This window comes from Microchirus variegatus, assembly GCF_963457635.1.
Source record: "Microchirus variegatus genome assembly, chromosome: 18".
Classification (NCBI taxonomy): Eukaryota; Metazoa; Chordata; class Actinopteri; order Pleuronectiformes; family Soleidae; genus Microchirus; species Microchirus variegatus.
In genome coordinates, this window is record NC_139819.1 from 9,048,479 (window position 1) to 9,072,627 (window position 24,149).

General features: G+C 41.4%; 1 protein-coding gene across 2 annotated transcripts; it reads left to right on the plus strand.

The window, feature by feature from the left end:
- The first annotated feature begins 299 nt into the window (after positions 1-299).
- LOC310940034 (transducin-like enhancer protein 1) lies at positions 300-22,376 on the plus strand. 2 transcript variants are annotated; one of them, XM_083904950.1, is made up of 20 exons: positions 300-947; positions 1,276-1,376; positions 2,866-2,929; positions 4,412-4,456; positions 8,553-8,615; positions 8,752-8,856; positions 11,397-11,613; positions 11,917-11,933; positions 14,551-14,664; positions 14,803-14,856; positions 15,083-15,232; positions 16,053-16,188; positions 16,597-16,796; positions 18,120-18,196; positions 18,334-18,583; positions 18,694-18,941; positions 19,278-19,425; positions 19,539-19,689; positions 19,899-19,975; positions 20,405-22,376. In XM_083904950.1, exons 1-20 carry the CDS (start codon positions 924-926, stop codon positions 20,510-20,512), a joined length of 2,349 nt encoding a protein of 782 aa, XP_083761076.1. In that variant the 5' UTR covers positions 300-923; the 3' UTR covers positions 20,513-22,376. The 2 variants fall into 2 exon arrangements, with proteins under 2 accessions (XP_083761076.1, XP_083761077.1); XM_083904951.1 differs by having other exon boundaries at positions 11,400-11,613.
- Positions 22,377-24,149: the final 1,773 nt, after the last annotated feature.

Consider the following 24,149-nt stretch of genomic DNA (forward strand, 5'->3'; position numbering starts at 1 on the left):
CCTCGCGGCGGCGTACTGCGCGCCGATTGGCTTGCGTCATACGCCACTCCGATGTCCCCACGTGGAGCAGCGGCTCTGATTGGTCGGGAGCCGCGTTGTGGGCTGGCCTTCAGTTTCAGTTAGCAGGCGAGCGTGAAACCGCGTGAGAAAGTTGCTATTGAGGTAAAGCAGAGCTAGACGTTGGACCGTCGTAGCCGCCGCTGCCGTGGGAGTTGTTGTTATCAAACCTAACGACACGTTTTATTTTTTTCTCTCTCCGTAAAACATCCCTTTTTCCGGACACAGGCTTGTATTCACACTTCACGGGGGAAGTACACATTTCTGTTTTTGTTGACCGTTCAACCGCCAACTAGCGTCCGCGGCGAGTCAAGTGGGAACTCTTCACTGCTATTAACTTGTGTGGATTTGTTTCTGATGAGAGCACGCAGTTTGCGGCTGTCTGTTCACCGTCCACCGGCTCGAATCTCTCTCGTCTGTTCCCTTTTTTGCGTGTTTGTTCGGTCTACTGCGTGGTGGAAATACAGCGGATCCTGCGGAAGATAAACACCGGAGTGATTGGGGGTGACCCCAGTCATTTTTCATCTCTCACGTAGCTCGCAGCTAAAAGAGGAGGGGGCACACTTTTGAGTTGCCTTCAGCTAATGAGCCGTTTCCACTGTTTTTTCCCCCGGTTGATTTACGGCCGCACTGCCGGTGGAACTGGAAGACGAGGAGGGAGCGCAGGTTCACATTAAACGTACGGTGAAGTTAAACGAAGTAGGAAGGAGGTCGGCCGGGTTTGTTTGAAATTCACCAGAGTTGGTCATAGTAACTGCAGCGGATGGATTCGTCTTCGTGAACGGGAGCACCTCTCATCCTCCCTGCGTTCATCCCCTGTGAAACGTGGTCTTTAAGGAAACGGTTGTATCCTCCCGGAGGTAGCGATGTTTCCCCAGGGGCGGCACCCGGTAAGACTCTTCCCTTCCTGCTTCAACAGTAGTTACCTGGCTGTAACCACACACACACACACAGAGCCTTTCTTTGTCTTACCCGTGTATGTTGTTGTTTTAGCAGCCTTGAGGTTAAGTATATGGTTCCATTTTCTCCCCCTTTCTTTCTTTGTTAATTGCTCCCTGCACCTGCATAGAGAGACAGAACGTGGGTTGATAATGTTGTTTGTCTAGTAACTGCCAATACTTGACTATTGACATTCCATGCCACCCGGACAGGATCATATACACTATATAGGTAACATAATGAGTGTCTGTGATGCTAATAATCACCTCTGTGTGTCAGACGCCCCACCAGGCTCCAGGCCAGCCCTTCAAGTTCACCATCCCAGAGTCACTGGACCGCATCAAGGAGGAGTTCCAGTTTCTTCAGGCACAGTACCACAGGTGGACAACACACCACTCACACACACACACGTGTTTGTGCAGCTATCCTTGTTGGGGCACTGATTTAACTTGCATTCATTAGGCTTTATCCTTAACTTTTACAATTACCAACCCCGTCACAGTTAGTGTATTCATCCTAACAGTAACCAGAGCCTTGGAATTGTGGACTGTTGGAAACAGATAATTTTACACTCAAATATTTATTAATTTAGGTTAGATAGTTTTTGTATTGAAACAGATTCTGCAAAGAAAGGATGGTTTTTATAAATCACATTTCACTGCACTTGAAAAAAGGTGCACCTGGACACAAGGAAGTATGTGTGGACTGATGAAGCGGAACTTGTCAACACTGAGTGCAAGAATCAAATTTTAATGTAATACGAGATGAGAAGCAGCAACGAAACACAACCGTGTGTCAACAGCTACTGTCACTCTTTATTTACGTCATCAGGTTGTGCCTGTTTATCCTTCTCTTGTGATGACCTGGACTTATGTTTTTCGCCATCTACTGCATATATTAGTGAACTATTTCCCCAGTATTTGCATAACATCAACGGATAGAAACATACATACATGTGATTTCCTTTCAGCCGAATGTTGGTTAAAATGTATGATTAACCTCTTTTATTTGGGGCACTATAACAGTGAATTCAGTCTTTGTTGTCTACCCTCGAGACCTCACCCAAACCACAGCCACCCTCCTTATCATAATGAACAAAAACATTTGGGCTTGGCCTCACACTAACCCATAAACCTGGGTTAGTTTCATATACACACAAAAGTGTGCACACATGCTGCAGACTCATGCATCAGTGTTAGTGCTCGCACTGCGGTAGGTCTAAAGTCTCGATGATGGGTGAGAGCCAGAGGGTGGCGTGTGGGCTCAGGCTTACATAAATCACTCCTTATTTTCCCCTGTGTGAGCATGTGTGGTTGTATATTGGGGAAACAGACTGTCTGAGTATGTGTGCTGTTGTCTTTTTTTCTTTGCCGTGTGTGTGCTCTTATTTATTTGTGTTGTGAGGGAGGGTTGACCACAACAGCGGAAAGGTTCTGACACTTTAACAGGCAGGTTCACACGTACAAGGAGCAGGGTTAAACCAAAGATCATACAGCCAGTGTGCTTATCATAGTTTGACAGGATGAGTCGTGGCTTCCATTTAGCTGTTATTTGCTTGAAGACCGGCTCTGTGCCCTACACTATTAGATTACTATTTGTGTTTGTGGGCCCTTTTAATCAGTCAGCAAAGGAAACTATAACCTGTCTCCCATGTATTCAAGATGGGTTAATCGTAGCTGGAGGACAAACAAATGACTTAGGTGAACATTCTCACTTTTTCTTTGTTTGGCAAATAAAGGATGATCTTGTAAATTCTCATCCGTTTGGGAAATTAAAAGCTGGTTTATACTGATGAACTTGTGTTAAACAATGTCAAATTAACTTTCCTTGTCAGGTTTCTAATGGTGTATTTTTTTTATTTTTTTTCAGTCTCAAACTGGAGTGTGAGAAGCTGGCCAGTGAGAAGACAGAGATGCAGAGACACTATGTCATGGTGAGGTCCTTGCACCCATTTTATTGACCCCCATCACATGCTGCAGTTTACCCTATTGTATTGTCCTTGTGGAAGATGCTGTGTCATTAACAATTCCATTGGTTGTTAAAAGTTTAATTGTTCCACCATTATTCTGCAGGCATTAAAACAACAAGCAAACCCTGAGACTTTTGCTCAGTACTGTACTTTCAATATTGGTTTCACATTTGGTCATCTGACTAATAAGCAGGGATGGGCATTTAAAGCAATAATACTTGTTGACAGTCACTGAGTATTACCTGACAATTACTCAAAGTTGCTCCACCACCCCTCACACATACATACACCCAGACAAAAATTGGTAATCACACACCACATTCCTGTTCCTCCTGCTAATCGAGTTACACTGCTAAAATTTCACTTAGTCATTTTTATTTATATATGTGCGCAATGTGCAGTGTTTCCTTCACCATTCATTTGGAAGGACACTTGTTTTAGTTTAGTACCGTGTGTGTGTGTGTGTGTTTGTAGCGCTCTTCTCTGTTCTTTCTGTCCTCTCCTCTCTTCCTCCTCCACTGCATGTGAGTGTGCAGACTCCACAGAATAACACTGCAGGTTCAATAGTGAAAATGGAAATCTAAGCCCACAATGGATTTCATACACCCTGTAGAACTCAGACCCGTACTCAAAGCCAAACCACACCATTTAATTAGGAGGATAAAGGGACAGAATCCTCAGCCTTGTTATAATGTATCGTTTTAATATATTCAAGAATAGTCACAGTAACTGATTGACTTTTCTTTTTTTTTTTACAATCAAACAATTATCGAATATTCATGTCCATTCATTCTCACAACTGAACTCTGTTTGACTTTTCATCCTTGCTTTTTTTCCCATTAGCAGTACTTTTTCAAACTGAGCTGAAATTCTCTCTAGACGCTGCAGTCGTTCAAATTTGAAAGTGCTGTTTTCAAACATAAAATTGGCCGTTTTGTAAGCAGTTTGAAAACATGCATAACACTTCTTGTTTATTCAGTTTTATAAGACAGAGATGTGAATGAATGAGCTTAAAGTGTTAGATTAGACTGTGTTTTACTTAGCATTTGTTAGTAGTAGAGATGTTCTCGATTATCCAATTAAATTAAATATTGTTACTCGCACCAGAAAGACTAGTTGGTTAAACTAATAATGATTGTTTTTTTTATGTTCAACACTTTGTCTGTTGTTTAAGATGTTATGCAAGCAAAAGCATACTGGGTGTGTCGAGGTTCTACATTTACCCTCTGAATTAAAATTATAAATTTTAATTCAATTTATAAATATAAAGAAATTATATTGATTATATTGATAACAAGTGCCAGAAAAAAGGTGAAGTATGAGGAGGTCCAGTCTATCGTTCTTTGAGAAGGACTGTTCTTTATAATAAAGATCTGCATGGCTTTTTGTTTTAGAATTCTTGTGTAAACTAATCATATGTCTCTCTCTCTCTCTCTCTCCTCTCAGTATTATGAGATGTCATATGGCCTCAACATCGAAATGCACAAACAGGTATGGATTCTCACCTGTGTCCACTCTCAGCATTTCCCCGTTTGTCTCACTCACCCTCTCTCTTTTCCTTTGTCATGGCAAGCGTTTTGATGTATTTGGAATGTGTGTGTGTATGTTGATGTTTCCTTGTGTGTGCACAAATGCATTTGTGTGTGTGTTTTACTGTAGTTCGTAGGGTGTGTATATGTTTATTAGTGATCGATGGGGCTCTGTCTCCATTTCTCCAGTTAGGGCCGGCCGGCTGAGCCCAGAGGCAGGATGAATGGCTCTGTAGATTGATTGGTGCTGTCTAGAAGAGCGACCTGCTTTATTACATTAGAGGGGCAGGGCTGGGGAGGGCAGAGGAATCGATCAGAGTGAAGCCAGCAGACAAGAGAACATGGAGCTTCCCCTTTTTAGAAGCAGCGAGGCAAAAGTGCACCATAACATTTTAGTATGGCAGGCACACGCATATATGGAAACAGAATACAACATAGGACACTTGGTAGACACGCGCGGGAAATGTATGCAAACATATAAGGATAGTGAAAAGAAAATAATGTACACCCAATAGTTAAACATGTTTATGCAGTAGTACATGCCCAGATGCACATTGATAAGGAGGGAACACTCTCTCTCACACACACACACAGGCACACACATTTCCCACAGGATTGGGGCAAGGCTCCGAGCATTTACCAGTAATTACCACAGCCATCGACCAGTCAGACCAGAGGAAATTGGAGGTGGATTGGCCTGACTGCTTTAGTGAAGAGTGGGGCTGAGTCTCTGACTCTTTCACACTCCCTTCCCTTAGGTTTTTTTTTCCTCTCATATTCTCCCTCTCCTCTTGAGCTATTTTCCCTTTTTTACATCCCAAGTTTCTCCTTTTCATTCTGCCATTTACAATCATGGGATCTCTTGTGTCTTCAGCTACACCACATTCACTTCTGTCTTCTTTTCTTGGCTTTTCTTTCGTTTTATGTCCACACAGAGCTACTGTTCTTTCATTATGAGGGAGCCGCATCTTATTCCTATTGTACACACACACACACACACACACACACATACACACAAACACTTATGCACTAAAGCTCCAGGGGAGGTCATTAGCTTTGGGCTGCAGTTGTCAGAGCAACAAGCTTCTGTGTGCAGGGGTACTGGGGATACAGACTAACAACCTACCTCCTGCTAGTTTAAGTATGGGTGTGTGTTTGCTTGTAGTGTGACAGTAATGCTCCAATTATGTGTGCAATGGAAAGCCTGTCCTCTTTTGGCACATTTTCTTGGTTTAGTTGCATCTTCTCTGTCTAACCTCAGCTTTGATGATCTGCCCTCTCAGTCATATAGTGTGAACATCATTATCCGGATTGTGTTTCATAGAAATTCTCCTGTATAGGAGTTCTTGAACTGACAAAAAAAGTTGTATGTTTAAATGCAGTTTTCCATGTTTTGTTCTTTCAAATATTTTTGAGTTATGTTGTGTGTTTAATCATGTCTCACTAACTCTGAATACATGACTATGTGTTGTGTTAATGCTCGTTAACATTGCTTGTTGTTGCGTTAATGCAGTGTGTGAATCTGACGCTAGCTTTCAGAGGTCAGCAGAGCAGTGTCTGTCGGTGTTGCTAATGTTGATTAATGATGGCGATGTCATGTCTACCATGCTCTTTGTCTGATAGAAACAGTGATAACGGGGAGACCAAACTTTTTCACCATTTGTGCTGCGCAGTGTTTGAACTCAAAGTTAAATGTGATTGGATTGGCTCACGTCTGAGCTGGATTTTTGCCATAACGTGATTCGATTGGGTGGCGCTCAAGCTGATTCGTGGAAAGTTGAACACATCTCAATGTCTGCCAAACGCAACCTGAGCAAAGTGAAGCAGTTGCCCCGCAGAGCTTAACCCTGCTCCATTCGAAGTCTTACAGTCGGTGCTCCACCTCGTACGTCCCAGACTAGCATAATCACAGCCTCCTTTGTTTGATCCTTGTTAGTTTTGTCCAGTTAGCTTTTGTCAATTGACTTAGCTGATGTGATAGTAGTTAGACTATTCCGAGGCCAAGTCGGTAAGCCTTTACACGAGTAGTAACTGTAGACTTAAATGTGGGTTTCTGAGAATGGGTGTGCACTGTGCAGGTAGAGTCTGCCTGTAATGGCTCTTTATTTAGAGCTTTCTGGGTATGGTATAAATGGTGCATACATGGAGATTCAGTTACAGTATGCAGAAGTCAGCGACTTGTGAGCTGGTCAGGGTGCAGGTATCTATGAGGCTGAGAGTATGGTAATATGAACTTTCATGCTGATGCACTGTATACAGGCTGAAGCAATGGGAACATCAGGTGCATATACATTATATACACATATAGTACAGAGAGCTATGGCATAGATATCATCCATCAAAGGGGATGATATATATCATTAATTCTGTACTTCGAGCCCACCCAAATGTGTCAATGTGTATTTTAAGGTTTTTTACATTATAAAATCTTTGGTAGACCTGTTCTATTTGATGGTTTATACTGTCACATGTGCAGTCATCCTTTGTAAACAAAAATGTAACCGCTATGAACTGTTGGAGTTAAGCTATTTAATATTTACTTTGCTGCTTATTTTTACTTAATTTTACTGAGCATATTAACTTATCACCTTATTTAAATTTGTCACAGTAATGTCACAAGTAAATTAAAATTAAATACACAATGAATTTTTATATATATATATTTACTTCTACACCAAGTCGGTTACTAGTAAGGCCTAGTAAGGATCTCTTTTGAATAGACTAAATCTTTAATCAGCTTATCCAAGTATCAAAGTACATAATTGGCTGAACTATAGCACAGTCTGTAGTTTGTGAGCTGTCTCTGTGTGTGTACTTGTATTTATTTCCCCTTCAGGACCTTTTCTGGTATGAACACAGGCATTTTTCACGATCTCTGAGAATAAAACCTGGTTGTAGATTAACTGGTTAAGGTTTGGGATCACACTTTGTACAAGGCTGTCCAAAAAAAATGGAAGTCATTGCTGTGTCCTAAGAAGAATGGCTGTGCATCTGTGTGTGTGTGTGTGTGTGTGTGTGTGTGTGTGTGTGTGTCTTTTCATAGTTGTGAGGACAAAATATGGATCAAAACTACTGTTGTGAAAACATGGCATTGGCACAACCTTTAAGACTTGGTTTAAATTTCCGTTTAATTAGTTTACTTTAGTTTTAGTTGTGATGATTAAGACTAATGTAGTGGGAATGTAAAGAGATATTGAGAGCCGGTATGTGATCTTGTGAAAAGGCCATGTTCACAATGTTAGTGCTTCAGAAATTAACTAGTTCTATGGCTGTAGGCATGACTATGTCACTGTAGTTCATTCAGCCACCATTGCGCCCATGTTATGAGTGAAATATCTCAACAGCTGTTGAACGGATGGCTATGAAAGCTGGGACAAATTACATAAGCTTCAGTCCTTTGGCTTCTCTCCTTATCATCATCACCGTCATCCGGTGAGACCACACGTGTCCGACCACTTGATTTAGCTCGCTGACAGTGTTTTCCCTATCCATCAAGTTTATAAAAGATTTCACCTCACAATAATGAACAATTATTTGCACGTCAGCAGCAATAAGTAAGCATTCATTTTCAGTATATATGTGGGATGAGTGCATTAATGAGTCAGTACTACGATTCATGGCTCCGTTTAGGGGGCAGGCGGATGTGTTGGCATGGATACTGGGTGAGGGCAAATGAAGTTAGTAGCTGATGAGATTATGTTGAAGTGCTGATGGGAAGAGGGACAAGAGCGCAGAGCTGAGAGAAAGAGAGGCTAGAAAAAGAAATACAACAGGGCAGAAGGAAACTTAAGCTCGAACCAATAATTAGATCTCGTCATTCTCTGTGTATGTGTCTGTCAATGATGCTGAAAAAGGCACACACCTGTGTGTAAAGAGGCAATCTGGTGAGTTTGTGTGTTGGTTGGTTTGCTGTTGGGATGACAGCCCCTGTCTTTTTTTTCTTGTGCGTGCATGCTTGTTTTACTTTATTGGTGTTACTGAACAGCTGTCCTCTCTAAATGAATGTAATTATGTTATAAACACTGAAGTCTCTTTCTGTGCGTCTCCTCCTTCCTCAGACTGAGATTGCCAAGAGACTAAACACCATCTGTGCACAAGTCATCCCCTTCCTCTCACAGGAGGTAAGTATGTGTGGTTTTGAACTACACACTGTTTTTTTGTGCCAGTTATACACACACTGTAGCTATCTCTGCTGTAGTGATAATAGGGCTTTTATCATTACTTGTTAGCCACATTGTGCGTCTGTGTGTTTTGCAGCATCAGCAGCAGGTGGTCCAAGCTGTGGAGCGAGCCAAACAAGTGACCATGGCAGAGCTCAATGCTGTCATCGGGGTACGTGGACTGCCAGGTCTTCCACCCACAGTGTGTATTCCTCTACTTCATTTTAACATGTTTACTGTAACTGTCTCCAAATGTCTATTTTTGGGATAAATGCTTTTCATTGTCTATATATTGACAGAAAGAGATTAGTTATTTTATCACCTGCCTCTACGTCAGAGAATTGTTAGAATGTTTTACCTGCCAGAATAAGTCGGCAGTAGAAGAATTAAAGTAAATTTTACAGAGTTTATATTTTTATTGACTAAAGTAAGTGGGAGTAAAAATGCATTTAATAATGGAAATTGTTCTAGGCGATTAAATGATGATTTAACAAATAAGAGGAGTATGATAATTGGAGGTTCTTGGGTAGAAATTGTCAGCCTTTGATGAAGTATGGAGTTAAGGAGTAGTTTGTTGGTGATGTGGCTTTAGCTTAGTAAAGACCGGGTTCTGAGTGTTGCTTGGTTAAGACGTCTCCATACTTTCCACGTTCCATGTTTGCAGAGTTGTTCCACTTCCACTACATATACACCCGCAGTTCTATTCATTATAAAAATGAAGGTCTTCACTAGTCTTTACTTCCTTGCACTGGTCTACCTGGAGTATGTGTCAACGAATACAGTTTGCATGGTCTCAAATTGTTGAGTTCCTCATAGTGGAAGCAAAATGTACAAATGGGCCATTAGATGTGAGGTGGGCTTGTTAGTTAGTGTGGGGGTGAAGGTGGTGGTTGATGTGACGGTTGCTATTTGAGTCTTAATTGCAGGATTTCAGTGTTTGCAAAAGGTGGGGGGGTCATGGCGTTGCCCTTACACCACCATCTTCCCCTTCTCTTCCATCTCCCACGCCAGCCTGTCATTCACTACGATTGTGAGTTAAATGAGTGTAATGAAGCATGTTGCCCCCACCGCTACACACACACATAGGCTCTCCTTGCCACTACCAATGCTTCCCCTCCATTTACTCCCACCAGGGGTCCTGTTTGTGTATCTGTGTGTGAATGTGTGTGTTTTTGAATCTTTGTGTGTGAATGTGTGTGTTTTTGAATCTTTGTGTGTGAATGTGTGTGTGTAGCAGAGCATGCATTTCTGTTATTCCCAAAAGACAGCCGTCTGTTTTAGGATGGCTGAGTAAGGGTGTGTGTCTTCATGTTTACCGAGACTGTGTGTTTGTCTGTGTGATCTAGTGTGACGTGTGGGTGTTTTTATTTTTGATTAACATGCAAGCCAACTGTGTGTGTGTACGTGCGCGCTTATGTGTATGAGCACAGGCAGGCATGGCGGCTGAAACTAAAAGGCTATTTTGTTGTGTTGCTTTCATTCATTGGGGCAGGACACAGAGTGAGGGATGGATGGGGAGAAAAAGAAAAGGCGGGGCCTCGGGAGGGGTGAGTTAGTCAATTAGGTGAGATAAAAGTCGGTTTGACCTTCAGGACTCCTTCCACCCCTGCTGAGTCGCCTCCTGTGCCCCTCCTTCGCCTCCACTCTTACTCCTCCCCTCCCCACGGTGAATCAGTGAGCTTGGATTCCCGCGGCTACTGTCTGAGGAGGCAATAATGATGTTTTGGAACACAAAGGCATTTCACGCTCAGACGAGCGCCTGATTTGGTGTGAAAGAGAGAGCAGGGCTGCCAGCCAAACTCTCTCCCTCTCTCTCACCCTCTTCTCTCCTCCCTTTCTCCTTAACCGCCTCACTCTCTCACAAGACCTGACAGTACAGGCAGCAGCTGGGGCTCTCAGCTCCCCCCCCCCCCCCCCACTTCTCTGTCATTCCTTCTTTTCTTCCCCCCTCTTCTCCCACCACATCCTCAGGCTCTGGGCTGTGATCCCAGCTGTCAGTATTGTTCAGTGTTTGACCTTTTAGGGAGGAGGGTGTGCAGGGGAAGAGGATGTGTTCACTGCCTTGTAGACTGCAGCAGCTTGTTGAGGTGTTGTAAACCTAGACTCTGAAGAAACTGTCCCATCTGTTGAGACTCCAATAGGACCAGAATTGTCTTTTGATTAGGTTACAGAGTGGTATTGATTTTTTACATTTTGATGGCTCAGTTTCATTCATTGACACTGGAGTTTTTGGAGTCAGGTGTCAGTGTTTCGCACATTTAAGGCAGCCAGAGGGTGGGAAATTGAGGTTGACAGTTTATACCTTCAAAGACCATGAGGGTTCTGCAGTAGTGCAGTATGTAAAGAAATGGATGAGCAACTCTTTCTCAGGTGCCTGAGAATGTCAGTGCAGGATGTAAACGGACTACGTCGGAATTGAGGAAATATTATGTGACAGTTGCAGTGCATACTTTCCGCCACATCTTTAACCTGATAGGCATGGTATATTCCAGAGTATAATAAATATTACATTAGCTTTGCAACACAATCCAAATTAAACAAACCCAGGTGCTTTTTCCCAAGATTAAGCTGTTGGGCTGTGCATTCAAAATTATAATTTTAGTAGCCATTTATCAGATTATTTGTAGTATATTGCCAACTTTCGACTAACAACACCTCATAGTCTCAGCAGTGATATCCTCTATTCTGAACTAAGCTAACCACGTCTTTCTTTTGTTCCTTTCTCTCTCTGTATTAAAACAGCAGCATCTATCCCATAACCACGGTGGTGCCCCTGTACCCATCACCCCTCATCCTGCCGGTCTCCACCCCTCTCAGCTGGGTGGTTCAGCTGGTCTTCTGGCTCTCTCAGGAGCACTTGGTGGTGTTCCTCCCCATTTGATGGGAAAAGACAGTGGCGATAAGAAGCCCCACCTGTCTGGAGCAGACTTGCACAGTGGGGGACCTGAACACCTGAGAGGTGAACAAACCTGCCTTTATAAATAGACAGAAGAATTGTATGGTTTTAGTTGTCCCGAAAATTGGTGAATAATAAAAATATATTAAAAAAATTCAATTGAATTGTGTATTTCTGAGGCAAAGTTTCTCTTTTCCAATAAGAAAATAAAGTTTTATGCTTTCAAATGTTTAGATGTACATATAAAGAAATGTACCATACTTCACCTTTCCAATTTATTCTCCTTTCTTTTTCATTTTGTGTTTTCTGCTCTGCTGAACACCAAAACACTGTGACCTCAACCATGTATATTTCCAATGACAACAGACCGAGAGCCTGGAACAGTAAGTACTTCCTCTTTCTGCAGCAGTGTTTACTGTTCTGACAAATTATACTTTTCTATTGTTTGTATTTCTTAGATGGGTCATTTAATTCAGTGAAATGTGACTTGGCTCTCTCATTCAGTTTGCTCAACACTGGGATTAGACTCTTAGGCTCTGTTCAGACCTAAGATTAATAGTCAGCCTTTATGATCCGGTTATGTGGATTGACTCTGAATTTGTCACCTTCATCATAGCGAACTTCTTAGGTTTGGTGTTTGTTTGGCGTTTGTACACAGTGCTTTATGTGCACACCCCACTTCTTCCTCTCAGTTTTTGATGTATTTTTGTGGCTGCATTACAGCGCCAAATACAGACCTGGAATATATAGATTAGTTCTTGGGGGCTTTGCGTGTATAAAGGCATTTTTGGTTGTATGCAGTGTTTATGGAAAGTTTTGTAAGAGCGAATAAGAACAAGTCCTATAGGCCACAGTTGTTTTTTTTTAGCTTAAAGACAGAATCAAGCAAACCCATTTGTCTCGTGTGAAAAGACTTGTATCTGCAGATAAACAATGCACTTTTCTGATGGATGCTCATTTTGACATTTATTTAAATTGGATTGTGTCTTAAGCCACTTCTCAACTGGTCAAATCCACTAACATTGACTTACATCTGTCTTTAAACTGCTGTGGGAATAGATGCTATCGACATTCTTTCCTTGGTCAATATTCTTTCACATGCAGCCTTGATTGGCAGCGATGTGAAAACAAGACACCCAAGTTTGCACCTTTTCCAGTGGGTTGTTACAATGCACACTGTTCTAGAATGATGTTGAATCATTTAGTTGCTGGCGAGTTTGAAAGGACTGAAGTCAAATATTTAGTTGTTTATGGCTGGACATAAACAACAGCATCAACTCACTTGTTTTTTTTAGTAAAAAAATCCTTTTTATGTTGGTTTAAAGGAGGTATTAGTGTTAAATGCATCTTTGTTGCTATAATGACATACCTCCCCCTTCGATCAATAAGGTCCATCCTTATTGACACACAAATGGCTTTCATTGTTGAATGTGTATATTTGACTATCAGTATCTTTTTTTTGTATATGTGCATGGTGTTCTCATAGGAAGAGCTTTGGCCTGTCTGTTTAGCCCTGCCCCAGATCTGCTCTGAAATGTTCGGTTTCCTTTCTTCTCCAAATGAGCTTTTTAGCGTGGTCACACACACACACACACACACACACACACACACACACACACACACACACACACACACACACACACGCACACATGCACACATGCACACTAACACTCCTCTAGCCTAGCCTGCATTGTTGTGCCTATTTAACACCTCAGTGAGCAGATTACTCCCTTCTCCCCCCCTCCCTCCGCCCTGATCCCGCGCTTAAAGACTCTCATTGTGTTTAATATCACCACGACTGAGAGGGGAGGGCTTGGGAAAGGGTGGAGGGGAGGTGAGGGAGCAGCAGTCATATGACACTGAGCTTGTGTGTGTGTGTGTGTGTTTGAGAAATACTATGCGAACAGTGGAGGCATGGAGGGGGGAAATTGCTTATGTTTTGCGGGTCAGTGCTCCTGCGCTCGGCTCACTAAAACCTTTCAGTAAAAGAGTAGGTGGGAGGAAAGGGGGAAGAGTGGAGGGCATGAAGGAAGGGGCCATTGGCAGAATACAGATTTCCACCCCTCCCACCGTCCTCCTCACTCTTCTCTTTCCCTCTCTCATCTCTTGGCACCCTTTCTTCTCCTCCACACTCACACCCTTCCATCATCCTCTATGTCCTCTAATCTCCCCTCCCTTTCCCCCCCTCCAGTTTTTTTTCTCACCCTCCTCCCATGCTCCTCTTCTTTTAGCTATTCCTCCTTCATTTACCCTTTCCCCCTTAAAGAAGCCCACTCCCTTGGTAGATGTGTGCACGCGCATGAGTATTTGTGTATGTTGTATGCACATTTCATTGACAGACTGAGACTATAATGGACTCAACATGAAGCTTTAATCCATTAACAATAGGATCCGTTGGTCAGGAGGCCAGAGCGGGGCAGCTCTCTCCCTCTCTCTCTCTCTCTTTCTCTCTCTCTCTCTCTCTCTCTCTCCCTCTGTGTGTGCGTGTGTGTTTGTGTAGTCTTGGGACACATGAGTGTAATGCAAGCAATACACACACACACAGTCTGTTACACACTTAATCATACACACAGGCATTCACAGTCAATTACACACACACACACACACTGCAGCCAGTGGCAGCTTGTCAGAGCCAGGAGAGGGAGCACTGATAGATTTTTGAGAGCCACTTAATGTAATCATCAACTTCAGAGGCACTTGTTTGTGTGTGGCTGTGACTGGCTTTGGTCAAGTGAGAAAAGAGGTTTCTGTCCAAGTGTTAGCGCTACTTAATTTATGCTTCTGTGAGCTGTTAACCTATTTGCAAAAAAGAGTCTGCTTTTGTAACCTGCAATGAATAGCATATTGATAATTTGTGGTAGGTGGATTAGACAGCCCAGTGTGCTCATAAAAGCACTACAAAGGTCAATATGTAAATGGCAAAAATCCTTATTTTGTTTTTTCCCTCCACTCTATTCCACCGGTTCATTACCTCTCCTGCTTCTTTGTTTTCATCTGCAGAGTAACTCCTCATTGCCAGAAAGTCTTAGGAACTCAGATAAACGACGCAATGGACCAGATTTTTCAAACGACACCAAGAAACGCAAGGTGGAGGACAAGGACTCTAGTCACTATGTAAGAGATTATTACCTTTTTCTTGTTTATTTTTTATTATTTTTACTAATTAATGGACAAGGACATGTGTAACATTCTGGAATAAAATGAACAGATGGAACAATCGGTGTTGAACTTACTGATGGTTTGTCTTTGCAGGACAGTGATGGAGAGAAAAGTGATGACAATTTAGTAGTGGATGTTTCAAATGAGGTCAGTAAGATTCAACTATTATACTGAATACTCAACGTGTGTTAAATACTGTGACGATTGCAGCTGTTTTGTGTGGGCTGAAAGCATAAGTTACGTTTACAGGCATAATAGTCCCTCTCTAAATGATCTATGAGTGGGATATAAATGTTCAATCCAGGAAAATGTCAACATTGTTGTGAAGTTATTGTGTTACTCGTCGTTAACTGAATCATTGTCTCTTGACCAGGACCCAGCCTCCCCTCGTGGTACGCCTTTACCCTCACCTAGAGAGAATGGCCTGGATAAAGCACGTCTTCTCAAGAAAGATCCCTGCAGTCCTGCCTCTACTGCATCATCAGCGAGCTCCTCCTCCCTCAAGTCCAAAGAAATGGCAATGGTAAGAATGGAAAAGTATAAAAATAATTGGGTAAAATAGTGGGATGGATTGATTGTTGGCAAATGCGTAGGTCAGTAATTACATAAAAGGATGCAGTGACCCTACCTTTTCAGTCCTGATATTGATATTTGGGTTGTGGGTGTAGAGTTCCAGGCTTCATGAGACTCATGTGATATCCAACCCTCATAATCATCCTGTGGTACTTTTCAGTAGTATGGGTATAGCTGAAGTTGACATTATTTTAGACCTGTAGTAATGTTTCTCTTGTTACACTCAAATTAAAGTATATTAATGTTAGTAAGCAGTGGATTCTGCCCCCTGATATGAAGTGATAACTTCACAGGTGGAATCAGTTGCCCGTGGGTTCCCATTACTACATCTTCTTTTGCTTTAAGCATGTTTTACAGAAGTGATTTACAAGTGCTGTCTCTAGGGATCTTTGAGGATCCAATTAAATGCCCTCCCTCAAATGTTTTGGTGTCCCGGTGCGCAACGGCTTTTCACTATCTTCACTTTTTTTAATGAAAACAGCTGGTGAAGAGATGAGTTGCCAGGCAGATTTGAACAGTGCACCTTCCTGCTAAAAATGGCAATGTTTTGATTCTGACTGTTGCATGATAGGATTGCGTGATAAGCTATATCAGTGGATACAGAGATACTGATGCCAACCTATTTTTAAATGAGATATATTTAGAATTGGCAAGAATTGGCATAATTAAGCAATGATATCTGCAGTAAAGTATTTAGGGTCTGTCTATAAGCATATATTATATATGCACAGCATATTGAATATATTGTATTGTTTCTCTGTGCGTGGCAGCGAGATAAGGCAGGTACACCTGGGCTAAAGTCAAGCACACCCACACCCCGAGGTGACTCCACCCCTGGTCCGAGCACCACACCTGGAATCCGACCCAGTCTGTCTAAACCTCCCTCCATGGAGATACCACATCCTAGTAAGTGCAACGTAGCAATTTGTAAGTGTATTATTTTACAAATATATTTTTTTAAATGAAAATGTACAATTTTTTTGCAGAGGGCATAAAGTTATGTTCTCTCAGTTTCCAGGAAACTTCAGTCACTTTTAAGGATCTAAAAGATTTGATGCAGAACTAATTTCCCTCCCTTCCAAAATAAACATTTGCATGCTTAAGCTTTACTTTGGAAGTCTAATACAGTGTGCCTGATAGGAAAGATCAGCATTGCCAGGAATCATTATTTAATCAGAGATCTCTGTTTACCCAGATAGTTCACCCATTCGTCACATATTTAAGGGATGTAGACCGTGAATGTTTTTTTGTTTTTTTTAGTTGTTGCCAGTTGTTTTAATGTTTCTTAACCTCCCTTTTCCCTCTCCTCCTTAGCTGCAGGTTTGCGGACACCTCTCGCTGTACCTGGCCCTTACCCAGGTGCGTTTGGTATGCTGCCGCATGCAGCAGGGATGAATGGAGAGCTGGCAGGTGCAGCTGGGGCTGTGGCCTATGCTGCTGGACTGCACAACATGTCACCTCAGATGAGCGTCGCTGCTGCGGCCGCTGTGGCTGCATACGGCCGTTCACCCATGGTGAGTAGAAAAACTTTTGTCTTACTAAATCGTGTTATTTTTATTTATGTGCAAATTACTTAACTTAAACTAATTAACCTTAGATACACTACTGTTCAAAAGTTTGGGATCACTTTTCTTCAGTGAATATAACATTAAAGAATCAGAAATACTCTCTATACATTGTTAATGTGGCAAAACGACTATTCTAGCTGCAATGATTATTATGATTATTTTGATAATACAAATCATTATTTCTAATCTTGTCAATATGTTGACTATATTTTCTATTCATTTTGCAACTTTTGATGAATATAGGTGTGACTTTTAATGGAAAACAGAACCCAAACAGTGACCCCAAACTTTTGAACAGTAGTGTATCTATAGATAAGATATAGTCAAACATAAAACATTTGAAATAGGACACATGTTTTTTAGTTGTCGCTTTGTGAAATTGTGTGGTAAATTTTGCTACCTTCATAAGACATTTTTCAACTGTGTCATCTTCACTGTTCTACTGAAGCATTTGGACTACACTTGTATGCACAGCGCTCACAACTCAGCCATGAAACACTAAACTCTGCTTCAGGCAGATTTACAGCTGAACTATGTTCTTCCCGTTGTTATGACCTTGCGCTTCTCTGAGAAGGCATCGAGAATTTGTTGTATCCTCCCCTTGAGTCATGAATTCCAGTAACTTTGCAAATAGATCAATCTTTTCGTTTGATGTTGCTTTTGGCAGCGAAGTGACAAATGGCTGGACCAATGTCAATAGTTTTTTCTGTTTTAAATCACTTCGCTACAAGAGGTTCTTAAAACAATTTACCATCCGAACATCAATCATTGTTTAATCTAGTCATATTTGACTAAGTTTCATTTTTCAGTGTTTTTTTTTTTTAAATTAGTGTTGAGTGAATTTTTTTATAGAATTTATACTGAGAGTGGAGAGTGTCAATATAAAGTATTTATTAAAGAGCTGTATTTCTCTAGTATGCAATAGCAAGTTTGCTGTCGTGCAATACGTTCAGTCTTCTCACCACTCTCGGCTGTATTTGCATAGTGTTCATTACACTGTTTAAATAGGTTTAGTAGACTCACAGATGCATCTGTGTCTGGGCAACTCTTGATAGAAACTCAGGTTGTGTACTCAGCAGCTGCATGTGTGTGTATGTGCGCGGCGAGTCCTCGATTCGGAAGGTTCGTGTGCTCGCGAGTTTGTGCTTGCTTTGTGCTCATAAGGGTTTGTGTTCTGTTGCACAGGTTAGTATTGACCCGTGTGCATTTCTCCGGTGCTCATGGGCACCTGTTTACTCCATGGTCATAAAATGTTTGTATTCTCTCAAGGTTGGATTTGATCCTCATCCTCACATGCGAGTTCCTGGAATACCTCCTAGTCTGACGGGAATCCCTGGTGGCAAACCGTAAGTGGCTGCTTTTATTTTTTTAGGACTGATTACCCAGTGCCCTGTGGAAATGGGATATTATAGAAAACAAACGTTGTATATTATCTGTCCCCTCCTCTTCCAACACCTTGTGTCCTCCTTGTTTTTACCAATAGTGCCTATTCTTTTCACGTGGCCGCTGATGGACAGATGCAGCCAGTTCCCTTTCCCCCGGATGCTTTGGTCGGCCCCGGGATCCCTCGACACGCCCGTCAGATCAACACACTGAACCACGGAGAGGTGGTGTGCGCCGTTACCATCAGTAATCCCACCCGACACGTTTACACAGGAGGGAAGGGTTGCGTCAAGGTCTGGGACATTAGTCACCCTGGAAACAAGAGCCCAGTTTCACAGCTCGACTGTCTGGTGAGTGAACAAAATATTCGGTAGTATTTATTGACGGAGTCATTTTTAATAGTCGTGATTGGATTAATAAACGCAAAACAATCATATTTTTTATATACTGCTCACATCAGAATCGAGACAACTACATCCGATCCTGTCGCCTCCTCCCCGATGGCCGAACGCTAATAGTTGGAGGTGAGGCGAGCACTTTATCAATCTGGGATTTGGCCACACCCACTCCGAGGATTAAGGCAGAGTTAACATCATCAGCACCAGCATGCTACGCTCTGGCCATCAGCCCGGACTCCAAGGTCTGCTTCTCCTGCTGCAGTGATGGCAACATCGCAGTGTGGGATTTACACAACCAGACACTCGTTAGGTAAGAGAGAACTTGTATGTGTGTTTTGGGAAAGTTTTTTTCTTTTCATACAATTTAATACAAATAAATGTTTGGCAGTAGATGCCTCCATTTCAGTTGTCAGTGGTTCTCTAAGCACCTGTTCATTTGAGCATCAGCCTTCCTAATTTAGTAGGATTAGGCAGGATATTGAGCGATAGTACTGGAAGAGTGACTGGAGACAAGAAATACTGTAGGTTTTTTACATTTGGTCGTGACTGTAATGCATACCAACTGCCCGGGTAACCTGATTCCCAGTGTCTTTGTTCAAACATTTCTCTCTTTATTTAACTCGGAATCTATGTGTGTATCCTGCAGGCAGTTCCAAGGCCACACAGACGGAGCCAGCTGTATTGACATCTCCAATGATGGCACCAAGCTGTGGACCGGAGGCCTCGATAACACTGTTCGCTCCTGGGATCTGAGAGAAGGACGGCAGCTGCAGCAGCATGACTTTACCTCACAGGTGCACACTCTCACTGGCAAATAGTGTTTCATTACAGAGCCATTTGTATTATATGTAGAATTTTAGCAGAAATTCAAATAATATATATATATTTTTTTATCTTTTCTGCCCAGATTTTCTCCCTTGGATACTGTCCGACAGGAGAGTGGCTCGCAGTGGGAATGGAGAGCAGCAATGTTGAAGTTCTTCATGTCACCAAGCCTGACAAATACCAGCTTCATCTACATGAGAGCTGTGTACTCTCTCTGCAGTTTGCCTACTGTGGTAAAGAACTGGCTCTCTTCATCTACACTTGTTTTTCCCTTTAAACCATCCATCCATCCATCCATCTTCGACCACTTTATCCTCTACATGAACTATTTCCTTCAAAACCAGTTCATAAAATGTTAAATGTCATAGTTTGGACTTGATGGTAGTAACTCACACTCACATTTAAACCACATTTTGATGCTTAACTGTTTTTATTTCCTCAGGTAAATGGTTTGTGAGCACAGGAAAGGATAACTTACTGAACGCCTGGAGAACACCCTATGGAGCCAGCATATTCCAGGTACCTACAATTAATGAATACATTCATGATAGAAAAATTAACATAGACAATAGGGTTTGAACAACAAGTGTAAATTTACTTGCACCTATGTATTTTCATTCGGAAGGCATCAACACATCAGTTTAAGTTCATCCCAACAAGCAAATCCCAGATGCTGAAAATGAGACTTTCTTTCTATCTTTCACAATGTATTATATGTTATATGCAGGATATTATGCACATATGAAACAAAAGCTAGGCAAATTATCTTTATTATTGATTGAATTCATCTACAAGTTATAAAAACAAGTTTGAAAAGGTCCCACTGCAATGTTTATTCTATAATGCCTATGATAGTTAGTGTATCTTCTGACCTCAAGATATGACACACAAACTTGATTATATTTTATAAAAAGTTTGTTAATTCTTCCTCTTTTCTCCTCTCCTCAGTCAAAAGAATCCTCCTCGGTGCTAAGCTGTGACATATCTGTGGACGACAAGTACATCGTCACTGGCTCAGGGGACAAGAAGGCCACAGTCTATGAGGTCATCTACTAAAATATGAAAAGTCATCTTGGACATCCATCTGCTGTTTTTCCACACACACTGATTTGGTTCTACACATTGCGGAGTGACCTTGAAGATCCGTTTGTGATATCTGCTGAGGAGAAACAGGACTCCATGTCAGCTCGGGGCTACAAACTGGATGATAATGGAATGAGATTTGGATAATCTTGTTTTTGTCCTGTTTTCTGCTGTGGACTGCACTGGGATCAGTTTGAGGGACCAAATTCTGTACGACTGACTTGGACCAGCTCTCCTGGAAAACACTGCACTCAACATTGCGTATGACGACCCTTGATTCTCTGCAGTAACCAAGGGCAGAGATCTTCAAGTTAACACTCCGGAGGCCTGGATATGTTTTAACTGCAGGAAGACAAGAGTACAATGTGGACAACATGGACTTCATTTTGGAGAGACAAAGGAGAAGAAGCAACCGCAGATGGACCAATCTTTAATAGATGGGGATTGCAGAACATGTCAGTTGGCAGTTTGTTATTGACATAATTCACTCACTCTCCCCCGTTTGTCTCTCAGCTTTGACCCTTTGACCTTGAATCTTCAGCTTGCTGTTCTGATATGCCTACACTGTCGGAAAAGTAACAGTGAGTCCAGTCCTCATTAGCTGCACCGTAGTAGTAGCTGTCCACCTCCACACTTAGTACACACAGTATATATATATATAGAAATAAAATACGTTTTAAACTTGCGTATCAAGATCTTGCATAGCATCCTGCTATTGTTGAATTCTGCGATGGGTGAATTTGATCCTTAATGCCATCAACTAGAAGGTTATTTGTTTTCTTCTGCCCTAATGATCTTAATTAAAAGGACAGATTTGAGACAAGTTTATATTTCAAGAGGAGGAACAGGGATACAGAAGCCCTCATTCCATAATTAGTTATCTCTGCCCTTACGCCCTGTTTTTTGAGCAGCAGTCTATCAATAGTCGGTATTCACCAGGCTGAATTAATATTTCAGAGGCTCAGTATTGATTATCGGTCAGCTGGGTATTGTTCCAGATACACTTAATGCTTTTTCAAGTCGAAACAAGCCCACTTCTGTTATTCTTAATGCAGTCCATTTGTTTGTGGTCTCGTTTACAATATAAGGTCTGTGGTTGAGGTCGTCATGATTAACATGAATCATCTCAAATTATCATGAAGTGAAAAACACTTTGGTTACTGTATTTACTGATGTAAATGAAGCCTGGCCCTGCCTTTATCGCCCCTAAAATCACGTGATGTCTTACTGTATGGATGGTTAATTGAGCTTTGTTAAACGGGGACCAACTAAATGTGACTTAACTTTTTTTTTTTTTTTTTTTCGTATTGGAAATACTATGTGAACCTTCTGTACTATATTCACCAAACACAACTTTTCTGCCACATATTATTGTCATTTGGTCGAACGTTTTGATTAAGGATTACAAACGGGATTAAATTATTAGTCTAGATTGAGTCTTATTGAGGACAGACAATTATATATCACCTTAAGGAAGGAAACCAGCGTCGGCCAATTTAAACTCGTGAATTTCATGATTCTGCTTAGTTTTTTTTGTCTGTTGAATGTTTGTAAAAATGTATATATGTTTTTTCTTTGTTTTTTTTTTCTTACAGGACATACTTTAGAAATGACAAACCTTTTTTGTACGTCTTTTACATGGAAAAGAAATATCTAATCAGAAGAATACTAAATGGTCTTAATGCTAGCTAATCTATAATGATAACGATCGAAATGTCTAGATAATAAATGTTTGTTTTTTTTGTAACTTGGAGTCATCTTTGTTTTTCTGGGTGCGAGTGTGTGAATCATCCTCAGTTTGCAAATAAGACTTTTTTTAAACTTCCATTGAAAACCTCACTGTACAGCAGAGAATATTAATATGCACCCGTTTGGCTTTGTGTAAATGGAGCTCTTGAATAAAATGTGCTTATTACAGTGTTTCTGAATCAGTAGACTGAGGAATGTCGGTGACGTGTGACATTTATCCTGAGATCTCTCAAAATTTACCTGTGTTTTCTCAGCGACAACAACCACCTCCTCTCCTGTCATTTTAGTCGGGACACGCGGTAAGACTTTTCAGTATGGAAATGACTCTATGCTTGGCAAAATATGTCTGTTTAATTCTGGGTGTGTTGGTGTTGATGAGTCCACAGATGGGACACAAACATGGACCGGATGATCCAGGATGATCTGCACGTCCCAGCCACGGGACCGAAGCTTGTATCATTGTATCAATGTACCATTGATCTTTCCAGGTAAAGTCTTCATGTTACACAGAACCACAGTTAGGCAGTAATGCATTACTAATATATGACTGGAATATTATTACTTTATCCAGTATTAGGGGGATTGCAATTCAAAAAACTATTTTTGTTTAACCTTGATTTAACCAGGCCAAGGTAGGTTACAGCAGCAAGTACGAAACACTCAACAGTTCCACATTTACACAGTTAAAACACAAGCAGAAAAGAAATAAAAAGAAACCAGATTAAATTGACAAACACATTATGAACAAGTGCAGAGTTGGGCCTCAATAACTCTCAGTTTGGATTTGAAAGCTCTCAATTAAATTAACTTCACTTAAGTTAGTTTCCACTTTTTCTGCAACATATTCCATGCAAAAGGTGACAGACCTTTTACCCAGTTCAGTACAGGAATATGGTATTCTCAGTGAAATTAAGGTACAAATGTAGGTAGTAGTATTGCAATTTTGCCTTGTATATGGAAGTATACCAATGACTGATTCCATTAGCGATGGTACTGGCGTGAAGTACTGAACACATCGTTTTAATGAACTGATTCTAATGATTCAGTTACACTGAAAACAACTGCTTTACAAGTCATCAGTCACGTGTTTGTGTGTGTGTGTGTGTCACGTGTAAAACGCAGTCACGGCAGTTTCATGCAGCCGTGCAGTGATGACTCCACCCACGTAGAGAAGGTACTGGAACACCAACCTTGCCGCAGAAAGTGAAGGCGAGCTGGGACCATTGGTGGAAAAGGGGCTATTATTATATATCATATATACTGTATATTACTTGTGTTTTAGAGGCAATCTTATGATGATAATAATCTTATAACGTGGCAGGTTACATTCCAATTAATATACGTAAACCAGTTTAAGTTTGGAAAACATTTTCTTTCTGCAATTTTGTGTTATCTACAGTACATGAACAACACATTTTGAATGCGTCATTTTGTATTTTAAGTCTTTGAAACCCTTTGTTCTGATTTGCCAAAGTGACACACACTAGTGAGCTCTGATTTCTTTGACTTTCTCTTTGGACTTTGGTGTAGAAGAGGGAGCTCCAGACAGAAAAGACTGAAAAAATGCAGGATAAACATACTAAAATTTCATAGACTTAAACAGGGATATATTTTAAACACTGAACCTCTTTGTTTCCTTGTGTTCCTGCTTGCAGTGAGGACGACTCTCTGTCTTCAGGCTGCTTCCTGGTGTTGATGTCACTCCCAAGCTCGCTGTCCTAACCGACCAACCGGGGATTTTTCCTTGCAGCAGAAAAGTGAAGGTACTGGTGTAGAGTGTTTTCTGCTGTATTGATATAGAGGTATAGATAGTAGCAGAACAGGAGCAGCTGTTCAAATCAACTGCGTGTTAAATAGCCAA

Bases quoted from the DNA above. Each gene is read 5' to 3' on its own strand.
- LOC310940034 (XM_083904950.1), top strand. From the start codon at position 924: ATGTTTCCCCAGGGGCGGCACCCG. The intron at 8,616-8,751 runs GTAAGTATGTGT...TGTGTTTTGCAG, and splicing joins TCCCCTTCCTCTCACAGGAG to CATCAGCAGCAGGTGGTCCA. The intron at 19,690-19,898 runs GTAAAGAACTGG...TTATTTCCTCAG, and splicing joins TCTGCAGTTTGCCTACTGTG to GTAAATGGTTTGTGAGCACA.